Genomic DNA, 24,025 nt, shown 5'->3' on the forward strand with positions numbered 1-24,025 from the left:
CCACTAATGGACATTGGAGTGTTACTTTCAAAGGCAAAATTAAAGTATTCCTAGAAACATAATTTTATATGGGACTTTATTGTATTATATGTATAGTACATGTTCCAAAAAGAAAAAAAGCATAAAACACAGTATATTTAAATATACTAAATGTAAAAAAGGGCATAAATATTCAAAATAAGATTATTAAATGAAATCTAGTTTGGTTACGCCATCATGAGCGCAACACAAGGTTGTAAAAATTTCAACTACAATTCTAAATAAGATGTCAAAAGCAAACTGAAATCAAATACACACAGCTTAAAGATTGATCAATACCTATTTAAATTTAGTAATACATAAATATGACGATTTATCAAAATATAAAAGAAATATACCTGAACAGAACGCTCATGATGGTTACACCAAAAAGTAACGCTATGAATCGCCTTTTTCCAAGTTTTTGGGGGCATTTTTATGCTATTTCCAAGCATCTCCTTTTTATTATTGTTGATTTTAACTAACTAATGCATATTATTTATGCATGCTCTAGTAAACAAAAAAAAAGTCATATTTATTTTTGACTGTTACATTTTGAAGTACATTTGTACAGGTGGGTGCGAATGTACCCATTACCAGAGCTGTACGCATACTGTTTCCTCCATGGTAGCCATGTTGGTTTGGTGGATCACCACTTTGTTCACCCGAAGTAAACAGGTAAAAAGTCATGTGACTGAATACAACCTATACTGTGTATGCGGTGTACTCTCCTAATTGTGCCTGTTTTGACAGTGTAGCACTGTCCCAAATCCATACTTTTATTGCGCCCTTACCGAAAATGACAATTCTTCTTCTATTCACTACTTTCCTCTGCTACTGATTACTCCTAAGCTCCTCAGCTGCCATGATTTCAATTTAGCCCTTCCCCTGCTGCTATGTTACCAAGATGAAGACTATTGAGGATAATAAGTATACAGTACATCACTGTGCACTCACCATTGTGATCAGGGTACTGACAGTGCACTGCATTTTGCCTCACTTTTAAGTGAGAATGCACTTTAAAAGGCTAAGTGCAAGTATGGAAGTGTGCCAATCGAGACACAGCCAATGACAATTGCTCTGTTTCACTCCTGTCTCCTGTCTTGCCATGGTTTACTCGCCTCGACTTGGACTTGGATGGTTGCCTGCCTGCCTGCCTGCCTGCCTGTGTGTGTTCATGTCCTGTTCCTGCACAACCACCACCACTTTCATCACCTCTCTGTCGCGTCCCATCCGAAGGCTACGAGAAATCTCGGAGCTTAAACAACATAGCTGGCATGACTGGCATGGCTGGTAACGCCCTGAGGTTCTCTCCCGTGACCTCACCCTATGGATCACCCTGCCCGCTGCGGCGCTCCCGTTCCCCTATTCCCTCCATCCTGTAAGATGTCCAGCACTTTTTTTGCATAACCCGAACCAAATCCTACCAGCCTTTGCTACCTTACCTGAACTTAATATTGTGGCTAGTGGTTTAGTGTTGAATCTTGTAGCAAAGACTAATCTACTGACTTACTGACTACAGAGTGTGCTTGACTATCATCCTTGTCAGTTCTCCTGCGTCCTGTGTTTTCTTTAATAATGTCACATTTCGAGACTGTGCAATAAAAAGAACTCTGACTGGTGGCTTTCGAAGTAGCAGCCATGATATTTGATTAAAATAAAGGACATATGAATAATCAGGGATATTAGAAGTTGCTTAGGTTCCTTGAGGGAAAATGTGTGCTTCCATTTGAACTTCATTTAGGTGTGTGGTACAGTGGAACCCGTTTAAGTAGATGCCCTTCAGACTGGTGGACTCACAGATAACGTCATCGTCACATTTGCATAATTAGCCATGAAGCATGTGTATGTCATTTAAAAAAAATTACAAACAAACATTATACTGTACATGTTACATATCCATCCATCCATCCATCCACCTTCTTCCGCTTATCCGAGGTCGGGTCGCAGGGGAAGCAGCTTAAGCAGGGAAGCACAGACTTCCCTCTCCCCAGCCACTTCGTCCAGCTCCTCCCGGGGGATCCCGAGGCGTTCCCAGGCCAGCCGGGAGACATAGGCTTCCCAACGTGTCCTGGGTCTTCCCCGTGGCCTCCTACTGGTCGGACGTGCCCGAAACACCTCCCTAGGGAGGCGTTCGTGTGGCATCCTGACCAGATGCCCGAACCACCTCATCTGGCTCCTCTCGATGTGGAGGAGCAGCGGCTTTAGTTTTAGCTCCTCCCGGATGACAGAGCTTCTCACCCTATCTCTAAGGGAGAGCCCCGCCACCCGGCGGAGAAAGCTCATTTTGGCCGCTTGTACTCATGATCTTATCCTTTCGGTCATAACCCAAAGCTCATGACCATAGGTGAGGATGGGAACGTAGATCGACCGGTAAATTGAGAGCTTTGCCTTCCGGCTCAGCTCCTTCTTCACCACAACGGATCGATTCAGCGTCCGCATTACTGAAGACGCCGCAGCAATCCGCCTGTCGATGTCACGACGCACTCTTCCCTCACTCGTGAACAAGACTCTGAGGTACTTGAACTCCTCCACTCGGGGCAAGATCTCCTCCCCAACCCGGAGATGGCACTCCACCCTTTTCCAGGCGATAATCATGGACTCGGACTTGGAGGTGTTGATTCCCATCCCAATCGCTTCACACTCGGCTGTGAACCAATCCAGTGAGAGCTGAAGATCTTGGCCAGATGAAGCCATCAGGACCACATCATCTGCAAAAAGCAGAGACCTAATCCTGCAGCCACCAAACCAGATACCCTCAATGCCCTGACTGCGCCTAGAAATTCTGTCCATAAAAGTTAACAGAATCGGTGACAAAGGGCAGCCTTGGCGGAGTCCAACCCTCACTGGAAACGGGTCCGACTTACTGCCGGCAATGCGGACCAAGCTCTGACACTGATTATACAGGGAGCGGACCGCCACAATCAGACAGTCCGTTACCCCATACTCTCTGAGCACTCCCCACAGGACTTCCCGGGGGACACGGTCGAATGCCTTCTCCAAGTCCACAAAGCACATGTAGACTGGTTGGGCAAACTCCCATGCACCCTCAAGGACCGTACCGAGAGTAGAGAGCTGGTCCACAGTTCCACGACCAGGACGAAAACCACACTGTTCCTCCTGAATCCGAGGTTCGACTATCCGGCGTAGCCTCCTCTCCAGTACACCTGAATAGACCTTACCGGGAAGGCTGAGGAGTGTGATCCCACGATATTTGGAACACACCCTCTGGTTCCCCTTCTTAAAGAGAGGAACCACCACCCCGGTCTGCCAATCCACGCGATGTTGCAGTCTTGTCAACAAAGACAAGACTCACTGTCGTTGCCAATATGAGTGTTGAAGTCCCCCAGTAGAACAAGGGAATCACCCGGGGGAGCACTCTCAAGTACTCCCTTGAGTGAATCCAAAAAGGGTGGGTACTCTGAGCTGCTGTTTGGCGCGTAAGCGCAAACAACAGTCAGGACCTGTCCCCCCACCCGAAGGCGGTGGGAAGCTACCTTCTCGTCCACTGGGTTGAACTCCAACGTGCAGGCTCTGAGACGGGGGGCAACAAGAATTGCCACCCCAGCCCGTCGCCTCTCACTGAGTGGAAGAGAGTCCAGCCCCTCTCGAGAGAACTGGTTCCAGAGCCCTTGCTGTGCGTCGAAGTGAGTCCAACTACTGTATATCTAGCCGGAACTTCTCCACCTCGCGCACTAGCTCAGGCTCCTTCCCCCCCAGCGAGGTGACGTTCCACGTCCCAAGAGCTAGCTTATGTAGCCGAGGATCGGACCGCCATGTGCCCTGCCTTCGGCTTCCGCCCAGCTCACATTGCACCCGACCTCTACGGTCCCTACTATGGGTGGTGAGCCCATTGGAGGGGGCACCCACGTTGCCTCTTCGGTCTGTGCCCGGCCGGGCCCCATGGGGACCAGGCGCTCACCATCGTGCCCCACCTCCGGGGCTGGGTCCAGAAGGGGGCCCCGTTGGCCTGCGTCCGGGCAACGGAAATCTAGGTCCTTTGTTTTTGTTTTTCAAGGAGTTCTTCGAGCTGCTCTTTGTCTGATCCCTCACCTAGGACCAGTTTGTCTTGGGAGACCCTACCAGAGGGCATAAAGCCCCCGGACAACATAGCTCCCAGGATCATTGGGACACGCAAACTCCTCTACTATGATAAGGTGGCAGCTCAGAGAGGAGATGTTACATATCCTTAGTTATTATTATCAAAATTTCAGCTTTTTATCGTTACATGCTCGATTTTTTTTGTTCATCTTATTTCTTCAACGCGCTACAAGTGGGGGTTGTCAGGTTCAAACACTGATGACATCTATTAAACAAGACAAGAAGCAAGGAATTAAACAGAGACAGAATTAAACTTGGCTCAATTGAGGAGAGACGTCTGGACTGTACTCTTTGTACAGTCTCACCACGCTCTGACGAAAGATTGTACGCCTCATCTTTTATTTGGACTTTCCCTGATTACATAGCAACAGCTGTTTCTAAGGGAGGGGGTCGTAAACAGCCATCGCCTTTGGTTACAGAACAGTTCAAAGAAAAGATCGTAAAACAGTTCAAAGAAAAGGTCGCCTGGAGGGGAGTCTGGTCCTGCTTCCTCTGTGCTTTGTAGTTCACAGGTCAAAACAAAATCATTCTGTGGATTACAATACATTAAAAAAAAAATACAGAACACCTTCATGATGCTTCCCATCCTACACAGTGGAGTTTTACAAGCCTTCTTCTTGGTAGCAACACAAAGTTTTGTGATAACTTAGATACAATTATTCTAACAAGGGTGGGACAAGATCTCGTGTTATGAAATCTCACAAGATTAAAACATGACAAACGTTTTCATTTAGAAAACAAGGTTGTGGGCAGAAGGCAGTCCGAAGTATTGTATTCATTTCTGTAATAGTCAGGATCATATGCGTATGGCAGTGCGTGAGGGATTGGTACCGAACATTGAGTGCTTTGTGCATACATCAAACCGAGAGCTAGCAAACATTGCTAGAATAAAGAACTGGCATTGGTGCAACTTGACCGTTTAGCAGGGCATTGCGGGTGAGAGATGCGGCCACTGTCCTTCATTTGAGTTCCACAGCCAAAAGTGTGTTTTCTAATAATAATAGATTTTATTTGTATTGCTCTTTACATTTGAACAACAATTTTCCAAGCAGAAGCAGGCTAAACTGTCAATCATGTAGACACTAAGAAATACAATCTACAAAAAATTGTCGTTGCACCAATAAAGGGCAGACAGAACACGCAAAAATGACTTACTTGTGGTTTGATGTTTGTTGTCCGCAAACCGCCAGTTTATGTATTTTACCGAGAAGGCGCTGTCTCATTAGCGCCATTGCTAGTCATGGGCTGCACACTTGTGGAGTTGTTCTGCACAATTTCACACTTCGGCTTGTGGAGAAGGCCTGCATGTCTGGATCTCAACTCCTCTCACCTTTCATGACCGCTTGTATTTGATTATCAAGTAAATGCATGACGTAAGAAACCTTTCCTATATTTCACTTTCAATGCCTGCATATGACGTTGAAATTCATAGCAGAGTTATGATCCATACCGCCACCTAGCAGGTAGCGGAAAATCTATTCAGGGTGGTTCAAAAAGACTTTTTCTTCTTTATACGAGTCGTCTTCTTCGACGACTGAGTCATTGTGACGCGTGCGCCTCGACATTGCCCCCTTCTCGAGTCAAACTGAACAGCCTTGATTATCCATCCATCCATCCTTTTTCTACCGCTTGTCCCTTACGGGGTGTACGCCGCCTTCCGCCCGAATGCAGCTGAGATAGGCTCCAGCACCCCCGCGTCTTTAATTATTTGGGTGATATTTGCCAGAACCAAGGAAAAGTTTGGCGAGCCACTTTCTATTTAAGTTACCATTTAGAAACTCTTTAGTATTTAAATTACAGAAAAGATATTAGCAAATATGCGGGCAAGCAAATGCAGAACTGTGAATAGTGAGGGATCCATTGTAATGCCATTCTGAACAGGAAGTCACTATGTGCAAGTTTTAATACTGTGTAAATAGACCGTGTAGTTTTGTTGCGGTTGTGGTTTCACATTATAAAGTAAATACTGCAACACATAAACATAAACAGACACTGTTTTAATAGAAATTACCCAGTTGTGTTTTTTAAATGACAAATACATGTCGATGTCCATATGTCTATTTAAGCGGGCACTTTTTGGTAATAAGAAGAACACGGTGGACCAGGACTTGATAAGTCAGTCAATGTAGATGGGTCGTCAATTTTTTATTTTTTATTTTATTTTGCATAAAACCGATTGCTTTTATTCCTCTTTTTACCAACATTTGATTTTTTTAAATCTTTTTTTGTAACCTGTAGCCATTTGATAAAAAGGTTACAATAAAGAAAAAAGTATGAATTTAATTAATATTTAACTTGAACGGGCTCCACTGTAGTTATGGCAATATGGACACCGGACGCAATGACTGGACGGACTTGAACATGTGTGTGCAAATTTGGCCTCGAAGTAGCTTCACACTGCAACATGTGACTCATGTGTCACAAATGTATAGAGTAGATCAGTGTGCTTTTCTCTTTATAATTAGGATGTGGATTGGAGGGATGGCTGTTGAGATAGAGCATTTTGTCATTCACACAAGCACACAGTCTGTCACTCTTCACCTGCTGTTGGGCGTGCTCTTGTTTTTGCATGGACTCACTCTGTAATCATTATTATCTGCAAGCTATGTTTGCCCAAGGAGACAACACGAGGCCCACAGTCAAAATGCCATGTACAGCATATCTGGTCATGTTACCAAGAGAGTAAAGCCTTTTTTAATTATAAGGTTTTAGACATCAGGGCATTTTATCCCATAAGAACCCAACATTAAGAATGGCGGACCACCCATAAGTAGGGATGTCCGAAAATGGCTTTTTGCCGATATCCGATATTCCGATATTGTCCAACTCTTAATTACCGATACTGATATCAACCGATACCGATATCAACCGATACTGCTATATATACAGTCGTGGAATTAACACATTATTATGCCTAATTTGGACAACCAGGTATGGTGAAGATAAGGTCCTTTTTAAAAAAAAATAATAATAAAATACAATAAGATAAATAAATTAAAAACATTTTCTTGAATAAAAATGAAAGTAAAACAATATAAAAACAGTTACATAGAAACTAGTAATTAATGAAAATGAGTAAAATTAACTGTTAAAGGTTAGTACTATTAGTGGACCAGCAGCACGCACAATCATGTGTGCTTACGGACTGTATCCCTTGCAGACTGTATTGATATATATTGATATATAATGTAGGAACCAGAATATTAATAACAGAAAAAAACAACCCTTTTGTGTGAATGAGGAGGAGGGAGGTTTTTTGGGTTGGTGTACTAATTGTAAGTGTATCTTGTGTTTTTTATGTTGATTTAATAAAAATTAAAACATTTTTGAAAAAAACGATACCGATAATTAAAAAAAACGATACCGATCATTTCCGATATTACATTTTAAAGCATTTATCGGCCTGCCGATATTATCGGACATCTCTACCCATAAGACATGTTTAATGTTTTTATAAAATAATTCTAATTCATGGCGGAGATGTGAGATGTTACATAAACACTTGTATAAATAAATGTGGTAACACTTTAGTATGGGGAACATATTCACCATTAATTATTTGCTTATTAACATAGGGTTAGGGTTAGGGTTGGGGTTGGGGGTTAGGGTTAGGGTTAGGGTTAGGGAAGACTCTTAGTTAATGGTTTACTGCTTGTATAATAAGGCCATGCAGAATAAGGTTTTAATAAGTACTTAAGAATGACTAATTAAGAGCCAATATGTTACTAATTTGCATGTTAATAAGCAACTAATTAATAGTGAATAGGTGTATCGAAATAAACAAACTGGACTGAACTAAAACTTAAATTACCGCTAATTGGAAAAAAGAGCTTTTGGAAGTGAGCTAGCTGACCTGACACACTGTCATTTTAGGGAAGCTATATATATCCTGGGGTAGTCACATAATTAAATCGCACGACAACTGCTCCAAAATGTTTCCTAGCGATATCATTAAAAAAAATATAGCATAAAAAAGGTTTAATTAGAATCGTTAAATGGCTATAAAATTACCTTTAATGGCAAAAAAGAGCTTTTGGAAATGAGCTAGCTTACCTGACATGCTACCATTTTGGGGAAGTCCTGGGATAGTCACATGACTGTCACATGACGGTCACATGACTGTCACATGACAACCACTCCAAAATATTCCCTGTGCTTCTCAATGGGACTGAACGAGTTCCACTCAAGCACAACGTTAATGTAAATGGTCCATTTTAGGACGTTTAAAGTGGGTTCTTATGGGTTGTATTAGATCTATTTTATTTAAATTACACCATGTCATTATAAACGATTTGTAGGAAAACATGTGGAAAGGTACAACCCAATAGTTTCCGTTTTTATGTCCTGATGCACAAAATCTTGGAAGAGGGAGTATTTCATTGGACCATGGCTGTACATGTGTATACATACAGTATATCACATGACGCTAATAGCTGGGTGCTTCACTTGGACCAGCAAAGCTATACGTATGTTTCTCTTAGATAACTGCACAGAAAGGTAACCGTTTTATTAGCGAAGAAATCACTCAGCTTTCTAACTAAAGTTTGTTGGTTTTGGTTGTGAGCAATAAAAAAAAAAGATGGAGGTCATTCAATTATCTATGAGAAGAGAGACACACATAAACAAGTTCCTTAGTAGTTGCTATTTTAGGGTAAGTTTTACAAACAATGAAAAAAACTAATCAGACTAATTTCTCGTAATACTAAGATTTTTTTTGCTTAAAACATTCTTTGAATTCAATGTCTTTATTCACACAGTAGTCTGACTTTTCTGTAGCATTAATACAACTATGACTGTTTCTTGCATTATAAAGCTGGTATATTTAACTTTACAACTTTTATCAAAATATGTATTTTCTGAGTACTGTCCAGAATTTGCATTGTTTTCCAATCATAGTTCGATTTTTAGGGCCCGAGCAGCGGAGCAAGCTCCGCAGGTGCAATGCAGAGCTCTGCAAGGGCCCTATTGAAATTGCAGTGTTTTTTCTTCTACACGTTTGGACGCCTTGTTGAGGCCCTTAAAATGCATGAAAAGTCCCCATATTTTGTAGGCGTGTCAAGCATGGCGAAATATTTTATATTTTGGGGGTCCCGAAATTTAAATTCCTAAATTGGTTCTCTAGTGCCCCCTTTCAAATAAAAATAAAATAGCCCCTTCTACCAGTTTCACGTTGCGACACGGAAATCACAGGAGACGTCTTTCATGACGGGACGCACATAAAAGTCTTAGGAATCCATACCTGAAAATGAACAGGAAGTCGGCCATCTTGGTTTTCGTCTTACATTTTTCAGCGGGAAAAAAAGGGGTCGCACTTTAAGGAACTCCTCCTAGGGAATTTGACCAAAAGAGCTGTGGTTAAAACTACAGATATTACACATATAGGCAAAGATACATTGTGAAAATGTTTTCTCACCCCATAATATGTGGCCGTGGCATGGCGCCAAACGTTTTCTCTGATGGTTTTGGGCCATTTGTCGGCTAAAAAAAGGGGTCGTACTTTAATGAACTCCTTCTCGGAACTTTGGCCAAATGAGTCGCGGTTAAAATGACAGGTACTACACATAACAATGGTGATAAATTGCGAACAAATTCTGATATGGGCGTGGCATGGCGCTAAAACTTTGCTTTGATGGTTTGCCACAAAATACGAAACGTTTATAACTCGGCTCCACTAATTCAGATCTTGTTTTTCTGGTATTGTTTTGACATTTTCCTTACATAATTTTGTTTTACATAATATTTTGGCTGTACTGGTAATTTTACAATTTCCATTATACTTAATAAACACTGTCGTAAGTTTAAAATGTTTTCCCATAGTATTATGATATTTGTCCTATATAAAGACACCTTGTATGTTGATGACTTTTCTTATATTACGGTTTATATTATACTAGTAAGATTTTTTTACGCAATATTCTGCTCTGCTGGTCACTTTATTATTCACATTACATTGCAACTTTTCTCAAATTGTACTTAATTTTGGCTCCTAATGTTCTTAAAAAAATCTGAAAAATAATAATTGTTTGTGAAAGTTTTCTTGTAATTTTATGACTTTTCTTATAATTTTACATAGACATTTTATTTGCAGAGTTCCCCAACTTTTTTGTAAGTGCAATATTAACTGCTTTCTCATACTTTTTTCAAATAATATTCTTTTAATTCTTGGTAATTTTAAAATTTTTATCATAATAGTTTTTTTTAAACCTTGCCGTAACTTAAAACTTTTCCCCACGATAATATAAAATTTTCCCTGTTTTATGACAACTTTTTTAATAAATGTATGACCTTTCTTATATATATTTTTCCCAACACTTGATTCATATAGTGTTTGTTTTTTTGTTCTCATAGCTTTAACGGCATTTTCAACCTAGAACACCTTTTTAACGTAACATTCTGCTCTACTGGTCATTTTACAGCGTTATTCTCATCACATTACGACTTTTCTCAAGTTTACTTTTTTGTTCTTTTAAGTGGCCCCTAAAGTTCTTTATAAAAAAAAAACCTTAAACAGAAAAACTTTGTGAAACAATGTGCAACTTAACGATAAAACACGTATTTGTGATGTTACAAATTATCTCTCATAAATAAAAAATAAAAGGAATTTATTCCTGTTTAAAAAAATACATATTTTTACTTTTTATAATGTAATGTATTTATATGTCCGTCAAGGTAAAAAAGCTGTGACAATAATAATAATAATGTGTGTAATACTGAATTTCAATTTTTTTTGTTTTGTTTTTATTTATTGTATTATTGAGGCAATGTCATGGTAAGCAACAGGTACATGACTGCATAAAAAAACACCCAGTAATCATTCCTACATTATCTCTAAACCAGAAGTAAATGGTTGCTAAGCAACTAGCTCACAGATGCACTTTGCACTCACAAAAAAACAACTGTTTAAAAAAAGCTCTTAAAAACATTTCTCCTTGTCTGTTGACTAAATTATTGAATCACTTCCATCTAAAACACTACAATAAACATGTGTGCATCTAAAAAAAAAAGCCATTGAGTGAACGGCAAGGCATTCCAAAAATTATGCTTGATGAAGACAGGATGTGACAATTTATTTAGCCATTTCATTTCTTGTTTGTATGACCAGCGGGATAAGACTGTATAACAATATGAGGACATATTGCAGTGGGAAGACCCCATTTGGAGGCCTTCCAGCCACTCCTACAGGACAATAAAGGACGGAATCTACGCAAAAACCACTAACGAACTGCTGCTCGGCACGCAAGAGGACGACTTTCACCACCGAGGGGAGGACTATGATAAGCATTTAATCCTGAGCAAGGCAGGAGAATGAAACAAAGAGGACTTCTGTGTAGCTCTCGCTCCTGTAAATAGGTCACCAAAAACAGCACATTTGGTCAACAAGGCTGTCGGGTTGCACCGTGACACTCAATCACTTATCTTACTGTGGTGTCCCCCCTTTTTGCAATAAGTGTACTAGTTGAGGCACTTCGAGTGTATTCATATATGAAACCCTGCATCCCGTGTGTACAGTATAGAGAGACAACTGTGCTAAATTGAGTGTGACATCTCTGCTTTTGTTAAGGTTCAAATGCTCTGCTGTGTGTTAATAATGTATGTTTGTATCCTAATAGTCCAGGGCAAGGAAAGGTGATATTTTGAAAGGTCAAGTAGGTGGACTCACTGCTAGGGTCCGCCCCTCGCGCCTCCCTCCCTCTCTTCGATGCAACTGCCATTGTAGAAATCTCCCACTGGGAATTGAACATGCAAATACCCTGCATTACTGCTGCAAATCTTCATATGAACCAAATGACTACTCTTCTTGATGCAGTGGTGGCTAAAAAAACCAACAAAAAAAACAGATTCTTCCACAAATGTCCCCCTTTGTGCGCATGTGTAGCAGAAGTTCGTAAAGTGGGATTTCTAGAATGACTGCACAGTAGCAATACCACACACCCAAACTATCCTGTTTGTACAAGGGAGTGTAAAAATACATACAGTGCATCTGGAGAGTATTCACAGCGCTTCACTTTTTCCACATTTTGTTATGTTAAGGCCTATTCCAAAATGGAATCAATTAATTTGACATGACGACAATGTGAAAAGACATCCTGAATGAAAACCAACGCTTCTCATCCAACCTGATGGAGCTGAGGGGTGCTGCAAAGAAGAATGGGCAAAGAGGGATGGGTGAAACTGCCCAAAGATAGGTGTGCCAAGCTTGTGACATTGTATTCAAATAGACTTGAGGCTGTAATTGATGCCAAAAGTGTATCAACAAAGTATTGTGCAAAGGCTGTGAATACTTATGTACATGTGATTTTTTTTAATTAAATTTTTTTTTTAATACATTCGAGAAAAAAAAAAACTTTTCACATTGTCATTATGGGGTATTTTTTCTGTAAAATGTTGTGGATAAAAATGAATGTATTCCATTTTGGAACAAGGCTGTAACATAACAAAAGGTGGAAAAAATAAAACGCTGTGAATACTTTGCGGATGCACAGTAGATTGTCCAATGGAATACTTCTGTAAGTAAGTATGCTGTGTACAGTTGATACCTTCTGTTAGCCAGGGTAACAATCCAAGGACAAGAAAACCGCGAATAATGGAGGCACCATAAACAGACCTAAAATGCACATTTTTTTGGCCTGTCCCTGTTATTGACATTCAGTTTTGCATCCTAAAAAAACGATATGCATACAGTAGTTGTACCTCGCCACATACTGCTTGATGTAGTGTGACTTCACCACATCGCAGATTTTCAAAAAGCAATGTATTTATCTTCTAAAAGCATATTTCCCTATTTTGGCCAAATAAACTAAAAATATCAAGACTACAGTAGTATTGTCCACTAGAGGAGACCAGCACTTTGTTTAGTTTATTGGCCACTGATTGGCTGAGCCTCAGCTAGCATTACTGTATTGTATTCAAAGAGTGTAAAAGTGACTAAAGGATGTTATTTAACGTCTAAAGAGTTCTTATAATGTTGAAAAATGTACTTAGAAGGTTGTAAACACTTTTTGTTATATAAAACTATTTCATTTACAGTTGATTCCTACTTACAGAAAAGTGTTTATCGCCGTCATGTCTGGAACCATTTAACAGCGATGAACGAGGGGACATGTGTATACTGTGCAGTACTTAAAAAACATTTTGTTACACAACAGTCTTTTCTGCCTGCAGCTAGGGCCATCAAACCACTTTCTATTTAAATTACCATGAAGAAATATTTACAATTTAAAGTACAAAAAAAAATGTGTGAACATGAATGTGGAACAGAGTACAGTTGGAGATCACCTGTTTACTTTGTTCATGAGAGCGCACAGATTTTGACAGTGCTGTTGCACATTTACCAGAAATGACAATCGCAATATATACCACCTTCTGTTTATGGCTTTCCACCATTAAAGGTTACTCTTCGGCCGCCATTATTTTAAGTAAGTCCCTGCCCTTCCTTATGCTACAATTGAGGGTGGAGCGATCGGTACTGGAGGACGCACGTGCAAAAACCACGTCACTTCCTGTCGACTTGTTTTACGGCAGTCATACGCCTGTTATGTTCATGCATGCTGTCACTGTTAACAGGCTGTTATTTTTCTAATAATCTTTATTTCATTAACAATGTAATGTGATAAGCATTACATACAAAACAAACATTATGTACTATTATATCGAGAATACTGTCAACTGACTGGCACAACCAGAAGCCCATCAACTAAATTAGACAAAGTAATCAATCTCTTTTACCACGTTATTTACATGGAATACATCAATTCACAATACGGGATGGTATAGCTCGGTTGGTAGAGTGGCCGTGCCAGCAACTTGAGGGTTCCAGGTTCCGCCATCCTAGTCACTGCCGTTACCCACCTGCTCTCAGTGCCACCCACACTGGTTCAAATATAACTTAGATATTGGGTTTCACTATGTAAAAGCGCTTTGAGTCAATAGAGAAAAAGCGCTATATAAATATAATTCACTTCACAATACTGCCAATCACAAAGTATACTTTTTGTGTTAGCCTGCAAATATACAGAACAGGCCAAAAGTTTGGACACACCTTCTCATTCAATGGGTTTTCTATATTTTCGTGACTCTTTACATTGTAGATTGTCACTGAAGGCATCAAAACTATGAATGAACACATGTGGAGTTATCCATCCATCCATCCATTTTCTACTGCTTATTCCCTTTGGGGTTGCGGGGGGCGCTGGAGCCTATCTCAGCTACAATCGGGCGGAAGGCGGAGTACACCCTGGACAAGTCGCCACCTCATCGCAGGGCCAACACAGATAGACAGACAACATTCACACTCACATTCACACACTAGGGCCAATTTAGTGTTGCCAATCAACTTATCCCCAGGTGCATGTCTATGAAGGTGGGAGGAAGCCGGAGTACCCGGAGGGCACCCACGCAGTCACGGGGAGAACATGCAAACTCCACACATAAAAATCCCGAGCCCGGGATTGAACCCAAGACTACTCAGGACCTTCGTATTGTGAGGCAGACGCACTGGTTTTCTATATTTTCGTGACTATTTACATTGTAGATTGTCACTGAAGGCATCAAAACTATGAATGAACACATGTGGAGTTATGTACTTAACAAAAAAGGTGAAATAGCTGAAAACATGTTTTATATTCTGGTTTCTTCAAAATAGCCACCCTTTGCTCTGATTACGGTTTTGCACACTCTTGGCATTCTCTCGATGAGCTTCTAGAGGTAGTCATCTGAAAGCGTTTTCACTTCACATGTGTCATAGTTTTGATGCCTTCAGTGACAATCTACAATGTAAATAGTCATGAAAATAAAGAAAACGCATTGAAATGAGAAGGTGTGTCCAAAATTTTTGCCTGTACTGTCGATATATGAGTGAATTTTAATTTAGCTATTAAGAATATCATCTTTTCTGACTATTAAATGATGTTACAATGTTGGATACTCATGTAAACAATGCATGAGTGTCAAACCATAAAGTTCATGGAATATGGCGCAAGCCTGCAGGCAGTTTTGGATGCCTCTGTTCAGGGGCGCCGAAAAGGGGGGGTAAAGGAGACGGATTCTAGGGGCCCATGATGGAGGGAGGCCCAGAGAGGCCCCTAATGATGATAAAATTATAATACAGAAAAAATAATGACACTGTGTTGGGGGCCCTGTAAATATTCTTTTTATGGGGCCCAAAATCCCTAGCGGCGCCCCTGCCTCTGTTTGCAGGGTTTTGCAGTCTGGCAACGTTGTGATGTCACAGTGAGGTGGACGTACTTATTTGGACATTAAGTTAAGCGCTCAGCCAGAGTCTCAGGCTGTGAGAAAACAAAAAAAATAATAAAGTATTATTTTCATATAAGCATGCAATGACATAAATGCAGCAAGAGCAGCTTTTTTTAATGTAGAGTCTGAATCGATTAGAGCATGTGCAGGTGTAGCTAATGTAGTGAGTGGGTGAACCTATGTATAACGTTATGAAGTTTATTCCCGACCATGTCTGGAAAAGAATCAACAACTTTAAGATATATATTTAAAGGGTACATTTCCAAAAGATAAAGTATGATACTTTTGGAGAGGGTGGGGCGTGGTTTCATTTGCAATCTGGGACGCCTTGCAGACACGCTAAAAAAAAGGTATTAAAAGCGACTGTGGAGCAAAATGTACACCAGAGCATATCCAATACGTATTACCTGGACCAAAAATAAGTGTTTTAAATGTAGATCAAAATCATCATAGGTTGTGTCTATACTTGCGTCCTTCATTGTGGCAATAGTACTTCCTTTTTTCTTTTCTTTTATCCAGCCCTCGTTCATTTCTATACTATTGTTCTTCTTTCCTAATATGTGGGATTTTTTTAATGCAAAAAATGTATGAAACATTCCGATATCACAGCATGTGACGTTGCAGATAGTGATGTGCATAAATATCAATGATTTTCTTTTCGATCCGATACCAAGTAAAATTCAGGCTGGTATCGGCGATACTGATCCGATACTTTGTGCAAATATACCCTTTGCTAAAATTTTCGAAGTATTCTAAAATAATATTTCTATCTGGAAAAAAAAAACAACAGTAATAAATGTAAGAAAAAAAGCAAACATTGGAATGCAAGGAGAAAACATTAAATTTTTTAAACTCATAATTAATAATAATATACTTAGTCACGTATAACAAAGTTTTGTCTTTAAATATGTATCATATCTGTTTTAGCTTTTTTTTTTAAATAAAACAAATATTAAATTGGCGACTCTTGGTAGAAAAAGTTTAGACACTCCTAATCTGAAATATTAGAAGCATTCAAAATAAAAAAATAAAGTATGCTTAAAATATAAACACAGTTTGGCCAGTTAATTAAAAATAATATGATACTAACTAATGGAATAATTAGAAAAATTACAACAACTATAATAAACCCTGTTAAATGTGTGACTGAACATTAATATTTTTGTACAGGCAGAATTTTTGACACACTCGGTTATGCAGTTACACAATCGTATGACAATTATTATTCCTATTTTATTCTTACATGGGAAAAAACAAGAGTGAAAATGTAAGAGAAAAGAGCAAAGATATGGTATTTAATGAGAAAAAGTTGAAATGTTCTAACCAGTAATTAATAATGATATACTCAGTCACTCATACAGTAATACATAACTGACACAATCTTATTTTACCATTTTTCTAAATGAAAAAATATCAATACGACCCCTGCATACTTTGACTTTTCAATTTGTAGCCCTTGGTGGAAAAGGTTTGGACACCCCTGAACTTAAGTACCAAAAGTATCGATATATTGATTGGAGGATCGATATTAAAGCATAAAGATCTGGTATCGGTGGTATCGATATTTCTGCATCGAATCGCACATCACTGGATGCAGAAGCTGCCTCGTAGAAATTGCAAGTGAAGGAAGTGACGTAGTCCTTGCGCATGTGTGGACCGATCGTGTAGCGACTATCAACAATGAGTGTCCATCACCGTTTTCAGTGCAACACCCAGTACAGACAGAACACTGCATATCGCTGTACTCCACAACATGAACGCACTTAGGCACTGAAAAAAACTAAGTATATTTAAGTAAGTACACAGGTGTGCGATTTCAAACACAATCCTGGATGCTTACCACCCTCAACAAGTTCCATCTCGCCTCCATAGTGCTGTCTCAAATCGATCCAGAGTGTGTGAATTTGGAGGGTGTAGCCTCATATCACTAAATGTCGCTGCGTACTTACCAGGAATGGACAATGTCAATACTTACCCGCTTCTTCTTTTTCATTTTCTCTCCCTTTTCATGGTGAATCGCAACCACTCGACAAAGCTTTCGGATCACCCAATGAATTGTCTGCCATCTTTTTGCCACCACTTTTCGCTTGTGTCAAATTTCGTTTTGTATTACAATAATCCCTCGTTTATCGCTGTTAATTGGTTCCGGACATAATAAATGAATTTCTGCGAAGTGGAAACTAATAATTATAATCTAATATTTTCATAGCCCGAGTATAAAAACTTATTTACCACGTTCTAAATACATTTTTCAACATTATGAGAGTCCTCTGAACATGAAATAACACCCTTTAGTCACCTTTACACTCTTTTAATCCAATATAATAATACTGCCTGAGGCTGGGCCAATCAGTGGCTACAATACTAAACAGTGTGATCTGATTGGTTTGGTCTCATCTAGTGGCCAATACTCGAGATGTCCGATAATATCGGCATTATAAATGCGTTAAAATGTAATATCGGAAATTATCGGTATCGGTTTTTTTATTATCGGTATCGGTTGTTTTTTTTTTGTTGGTTTTTGTTGTTGTTGTTGATTTTTTAATTAAATCAACATAAAAAAACACAAGATACACTTACAATTAGTGCACCAACCCAAAAAACCTCCCTCCCCCATTTACACTCATTCACACTCATTCATACAAAAGGGTTGTTTCTTTCTGTTATTAATATTCTGGTTCCTAGATTATATATCAATGTATATCAATACAGTCTGCAAGGGATACAGTCCGTAAGCACACATGATTGTGCGTGCTGCTGGTCCACTAATAGTACTAACCTTTAACAGTTAATTTTACAAATTTTCATTAATTACTAGTTTCTATGTAACTGTTTTTGTATTGTTTTACTTTCTTTTTTATTCAAGAAAATGTTTTTAATTTATTTATCTTATTTTATTTTATCCGTTTTTTTTAAAAGTACCTTATCTTCACCATACCTGGTTGTCCAAATTAGGCATAATAATGTGTTAATTTCACGACTGTAAATATCGGTTGATATCGGTATCGGTAATTAAAGAGTTGGACAATATCGGAATATCGGATATCGGCAAAAAGTCATTATCGGACATCCCTCGCCAATACCATAGTAGTATGGATATTTTTAGTGAATTTAGCCATGTTTTATGCTTGGAAATGCTTAATTTAAGGCAAATATGTTGTAAAAAACGCTTTTAAAAAATCTGCCTTTTGATGAAGCCGCAATATTTGAAGCGCAATGTGGCGAGGGCCAACTGCACTTTTCTTTGCATACATATACCTCTCGCTTCAGATTCTGCTTTTGATTTGATAGTCTGTCTCATAGAATAGTATTTTGAGTGCACTGGTCCAGCCAAATGCAGTGCACTGTAAGTACCCGGATGTTGCACTCAAAAAGGCCACATTGGTAAGTATGCAGTAATGGAGCAGATCAATTAGCACCCCCGTAGCGGAAGGAAAGGGACTAAATCGGGTGATTGCAATTCACCATTTAAGAAGAGAAGGAGGAAGCGGGTAAATATTGCAATCATTATTTTTCAGTAAATGCGCAACGCCAGTAATGGATTTGGAACAGCACTAGATGTGCTCTCAGGAACTAAGTACACAGTGTACACAGTATACTTATTGAAGAGTACTAACTAAAGTATTCCAGCTCAGCACTGGATACTCACCATTTTGACCGTTTGGAGTGTACTGACAATGCACTGCGTTTTGCCGTACGACTCACTGTGAACGTACTTACGCACTCTAAAGGCGTATTAGTGTGAGTAGGGTATTGAGAAATTGGTAATATGAGAAAAGTCGGATTAAACGTTACTGGGAATGAAGTATTGCCGATCCACACTGTGATTTCAGCAGAGAAAAGTGTTGCTGTACAAGCCGATAGAGAGGACTGTCAGGTGGCATTGTTGACGTGTTTCTACCCACAATCCTCCTTGTGTAGTACACGTGCTGCTTTCCTCTTCAAATGGACAAACGAGTACTGTTGTTGTGTATTTTTAGAATGTTGTAACTCCAGAAAAAAAGTTGTTTATTTTCTTGAATCCAGAACATGTATTTTTGTGTCTTACCCGTGAAAGTCATGGTAATCCAACGCTGTGCTCCTCCACCGTGTTTTTAAAAGCGTCACAAGCTTTTTTGTTTGTTTTTGTCATGAGGGGGAAAAAATTTTAATTTCTGAAGTACATGCATGCTGAAAAAAGAACCATTATGTCAGATGATTAAAAAAAAAAAAAAAAAGATGACACTGCATATCATGTTCCAGAAAATGTGTATGACGGTAAATACTATGTGAAAGACTCACATAAACTATCTTTTAATGAATACTTTTCTGCTTTACTGCAATACACTAACACTACTCACAAAAAGTTAGGGATATGGCATTTGGTTTTCGTGTGAAACTAAAGAACAAACCTAAATGATATTAAAGGTGTTATGAAATGTAAGGGTCATGAGGTCCATAAAAATATTACATATACATTTTATATACACATTCAGTTGTACCCCGGGATACGAGTTGGATTTTAATCGAAAAATTTGTATTGCGACGCAAAATTGAAACAAATCAAAACATCACAATTTTACCAAGTAACAAACCCTTACAAAAACAAACTTTTAGATAAGAAATATTGCATAACGTGATACCATACAATTTAATACAACCAAATACAGTAGATGTATGAAGTAATGTAATAATAATGTACAATATTTACCTTGGAGAGTGGACTTCAACGGTATCTCCTTTGAGCTGCTTCTTCGTCAAACACACCATCAGCAGCTTTTCCATATTTTCATGTATAAATGTCCGTCGTTTAGATATTGATTTAGCAACATTCCTTTTGCTTTGGTATGGTGCTGACATATGCTTGTTATGCTTGTGTCATGTTTTTGATGATTTATTTCTTTAATTCAATTATTATGATCTACTTCTTTTATGCACTGTCCTTCACACTAACTTTCTTCATTACGATGGTTAGAAAAACAACTTTATGTCGATTTATAGCTATAAGTTAATGCTAGCAAATAAGACCGGGCTCGTCTTACGGGGTTCACTGTGACATTTGCTACACCAACGAGCAATGGGGGGTTATATATAAACATATGTGTGTGTATGTATATATACATATATATATATATTCACACTCAAATTCACACACTAGGGCCAATTTAGTGTTGCCAATCTACCTATCCCCAGGTGCATGTCTTTAGAGGTGGGAACCCATGCAGTCACGGGGAGAACATGCTAACTCCACACAGAAAGATCCCGAGCCCGGGATTGAATTAAGGACTACTCAGGACCTTCGTATTTTGAGGCACATGCACTACCCCCTGTTCCACCGTGCTGCCCATATATACATATATACACACATTTATATATATATATATATATATATATATATATATATATATATATATATATATATATATATATATATGCATATATATATATATATATATATATATATATAATGTACATACACATATATACACATGTATACGTATGAACACATATAGGTATTTACATATAAATATACACATATGCATATAAATATATATATATATATATATATATATATATATATGTGTGTGTATATGTATGTTTATATATGTATTTATATATATATATGTATGTGTATATGTATATATGTATATGTATGTGTACATATATGTATGTATGAATGTATGTATATGAAAGAGCAGTCCTGAGTGAACTGTCGCTGTAGCTAAGGAGGCAAATGAAAAGGATTAACAAGGGTTCAAATTCAATCCAATATACTGAGAAGTTAAATATATATTGTCGTTGTACATATTAGTATTCCATATTACCAATGTTTGATGCAAATCCATACATTACATTAGTAAAAGGTGACGCAATTGTAGCTGCTCACATTTTATTTTCTCAAGATACAATATAGAAGATAACACTTTGGGAGATATCCTGGGGAAATGGAGAGCAGGGACACCCTCTCCTTTTTCACCTATTCACTTTTCAGCTCACGTCTGGTGTTCAGCACAGTTAGTGCCACCTTATTTCTTGAAGCACAGCAACTATCTTACTATCTTTACTCCGGTTGCCATGGAAACAGCCACAGACGTGCCAAGGAGATGTAAACAGTCTGAGCTGGGGAGTGCCTCTATTCAAGAAGGAACCTCTGCATTCTACACTACAGTGCCTGGGGAGGAGGGGGATGCGTATTGCCTTTTTCTTCAAACCAACCAAACACAAAGGATCAAAAGTTGGATGTGTGGATCAAAAAAATGAAAATACTCATGACTATAGTTTCAAATCCCGTCTTTTAATAGTGGCACCCGTTTATGTCAACAACCCGTCTACGTGGACCAATTCATCAAAGTACCCACATAAGTTGACCGCTTTTGTCGACACAAAATGTGAGTTCTCTTGTGACTTTGGCCACCACATACTGTACATAAGGAGAATGGCCGATGACAGAAGATTTTTGAACTTGTGAAGATGGCTCAGGACTAAACATGGACGTGTTGTTGACATAAGCAGGTTCCACTGTAACAACAACTCATCATATCAATGCTAGTCAACTGGCAGCCCAGGGTCCAAATACGGCTGGGCAATGCCTCCTGAGTTCAGTTCAAATCTTGGGAGACAAACATTTTTGCAGCAAATTCCTAAAAACACTAAAGTGTGCCTGTTGTATAAATAAACAAACATTGCAGTGACATTTTAACCTTGCTAGCAAACATAGAACACTGGGGTCCAAACATGTGATTTACATCAGTGGTCCCCAACCCGTGACGCATTTGCTACCGGGCCGCAGGGAAACATTAAATAATTTATAAATGACTGCATTTTCTCCAACTTAACTTTCGCCTGTCCCACTAGACACACCAATAAGCTTGTTTATCAATGTACAATAAAAATCCTGATAGGAAGTTTCCATTTGTTATATTTGTTATAACTTTGTGACATGATACAATGCACATCAATGAACATATAAAATATAAATGTGACAGATTGTAGCCAAAGGCTGATATCCATCTGCATTTCATTGAAGAGAAACAAGTCCAGGGCTCCCACTAATTCAGCGTTATAGTGAGTTGTATTTTTCATGCATTTATTTTTAATGTATTTATCTGGCACAAGTGGAAAGCCGGTCCCTGAAAATAATGCCTACATTAAACCGGTCCGTGGTGCAAAAATGGTTGGGGACCACTGATTTACATAACTGAGGTGTTCCTCAAGGCACCCTTTTAAGTCTTCGTCTTTTTTGTTACAATTTTTTTTTGTAATGTGATTTATGTAACTAAGGTGTTGCTATTGCTTGTTTACTTGAGATGCCATCAGAATCGTATTTTTGCAGCTGATTCATCGAGATGTCAAAGAGATGATCTTTGATTGGCAGAAGGTCCTTAAAAACAGCTCTGACAAAATAAATACACCAAAATCGAATGTTGACTGAGGAGGAAGCTGTTTTTTCCAAAATATATAAAAATAAAACTATTATCGAAGGGAGAAGTCTGGCCCCCCGGTCCTTAGGTTTCTGAAAATGTGGCCCTCAAAACAATTTAGCTGGATAAGCGTGCTGTATATGAACATAAGACAGTGATTACTTAGTAAAAGGTTGAAATCAGCACAGTTCAATACCACCAGCGCCATGACTAACAGTATAAAGGACAACATGAGGAGTTACTGTAAGTGATATGATCAAAAGCTCTTTCTAAATATAGAAGCACATCAATCTGGAGTAAAACACAAGAGTGATGATGAGCCGTTGTGCACTGCAACTAAGATGCGCGTGACATTTCAATCGTGTTAAGGGCCATGTAATGTGGTCGAGTGGAGGATCCCCTTCACAGGCTTAGTTTCCACACATACTCGAAAAGCTGCGGGAACACTCCAGATTACTCACAATGACATGGGACCCCTCACGGACGATCACCGGGGCATTGTTTAGTGCTACAAGCTACGTGCCAGGACCCAAAACAAAACCGGCGATGATGGCGGATGATGAGCCATGTCCTGCAAAGATGCTGTACAGTGAAGCAGGATGTGAGTCCTCGTGCACACAGGAAACTGCGAGCGCTTCAACGGCCTCATCACAACACTTCACTCCTGTAAGTATGTGGGATACTTATCTGTACGCCTCCATTATTTTTATCTTTTTAGCCTCTATTGAGCTGCAGCGAGAGAGAAGTAGTCTTCAGTATTATATCACAGTACCATATTATCACCATAAACAACAGAGTGGATACTATATTGTTTTAAAAGAATAAAAGCATGATACGACTCCAGAAAGGCAATTTAAGATTTTGGTTAGCACAAACTAACGGTTCACTTTTCACAAGTCGAATTGATATTAAAACTGGTTAGTTGGGATAACTTGGGATGATGTCCATGCTTTCATGGGTTGAGAATGCAAACTTTCAGGAAGCACGGTGAACTAGAAATGCGCATAGCATGCCAAATAAGCCTTTGAGCCACGGTGATGATAAGCGGCGCAGACGTGGTCGATAGAAGAAAAAAGATGATTTCATATTTACTTCATCCGCTCTAGTCGATCATCAGAAGCCCCTAATCCAGCTCAACTGCCGCTGTGTCATCGTGTGGCGAGAGATCATAGACTGGCTTCACCCAGCAGCGCTTTAATGAGCCTGTCTTGCGTAAGGTAAGCCTGCACATGCTGTTGCATCAGGCACCATGG

The 24,025-nt window shown here is 39.1% G+C and overlaps 1 protein-coding gene and 1 long non-coding RNA gene across 3 annotated transcripts in view; one reads left to right on the forward strand and one right to left on the reverse strand.

The window, feature by feature from the left end:
- The window catches only part of LOC133606579 (uncharacterized), a 42,044-nt gene extending 32,598 nt beyond the window's left edge, over positions 1 to 9,446 (reverse strand). Inside the window, exon 1 of the long non-coding RNA XR_009815276.2 lies at positions 9,359 to 9,446. This is a non-coding gene — a long non-coding RNA (uncharacterized lncRNA). The remainder of the gene's footprint in view (positions 1 to 9,358) is intronic.
- The window catches only part of kcnc2 (potassium voltage-gated channel, Shaw-related subfamily, member 2), a 110,854-nt gene extending 91,370 nt beyond the window's left edge, over positions 1 to 19,484 (forward strand). The window contains exon 4 of one of the 2 annotated variants that reach the window (XM_061960667.2): positions 11,261 to 19,484. In XM_061960667.2, the coding sequence (XP_061816651.1) occupies positions 11,261 to 11,337 (77 nt within the window). In that variant the 3' untranslated portion in view covers positions 11,338 to 19,484. Of the gene's footprint in view, positions 1 to 1,257; positions 2,870 to 11,260 lie in introns of those variants that run through there. The other variant, XM_061960666.2, reaches the window with a different exon arrangement.
- Positions 19,485 to 24,025: the final 4,541 nt, after the last annotated feature.

The sequence above is a fragment of the Nerophis lumbriciformis genome, linkage group LG05 (assembly GCF_033978685.3).
Source record: "Nerophis lumbriciformis linkage group LG05, RoL_Nlum_v2.1, whole genome shotgun sequence".
Lineage (NCBI taxonomy): Eukaryota > Metazoa > Chordata > Actinopteri > Syngnathiformes > Syngnathidae > Nerophis > Nerophis lumbriciformis.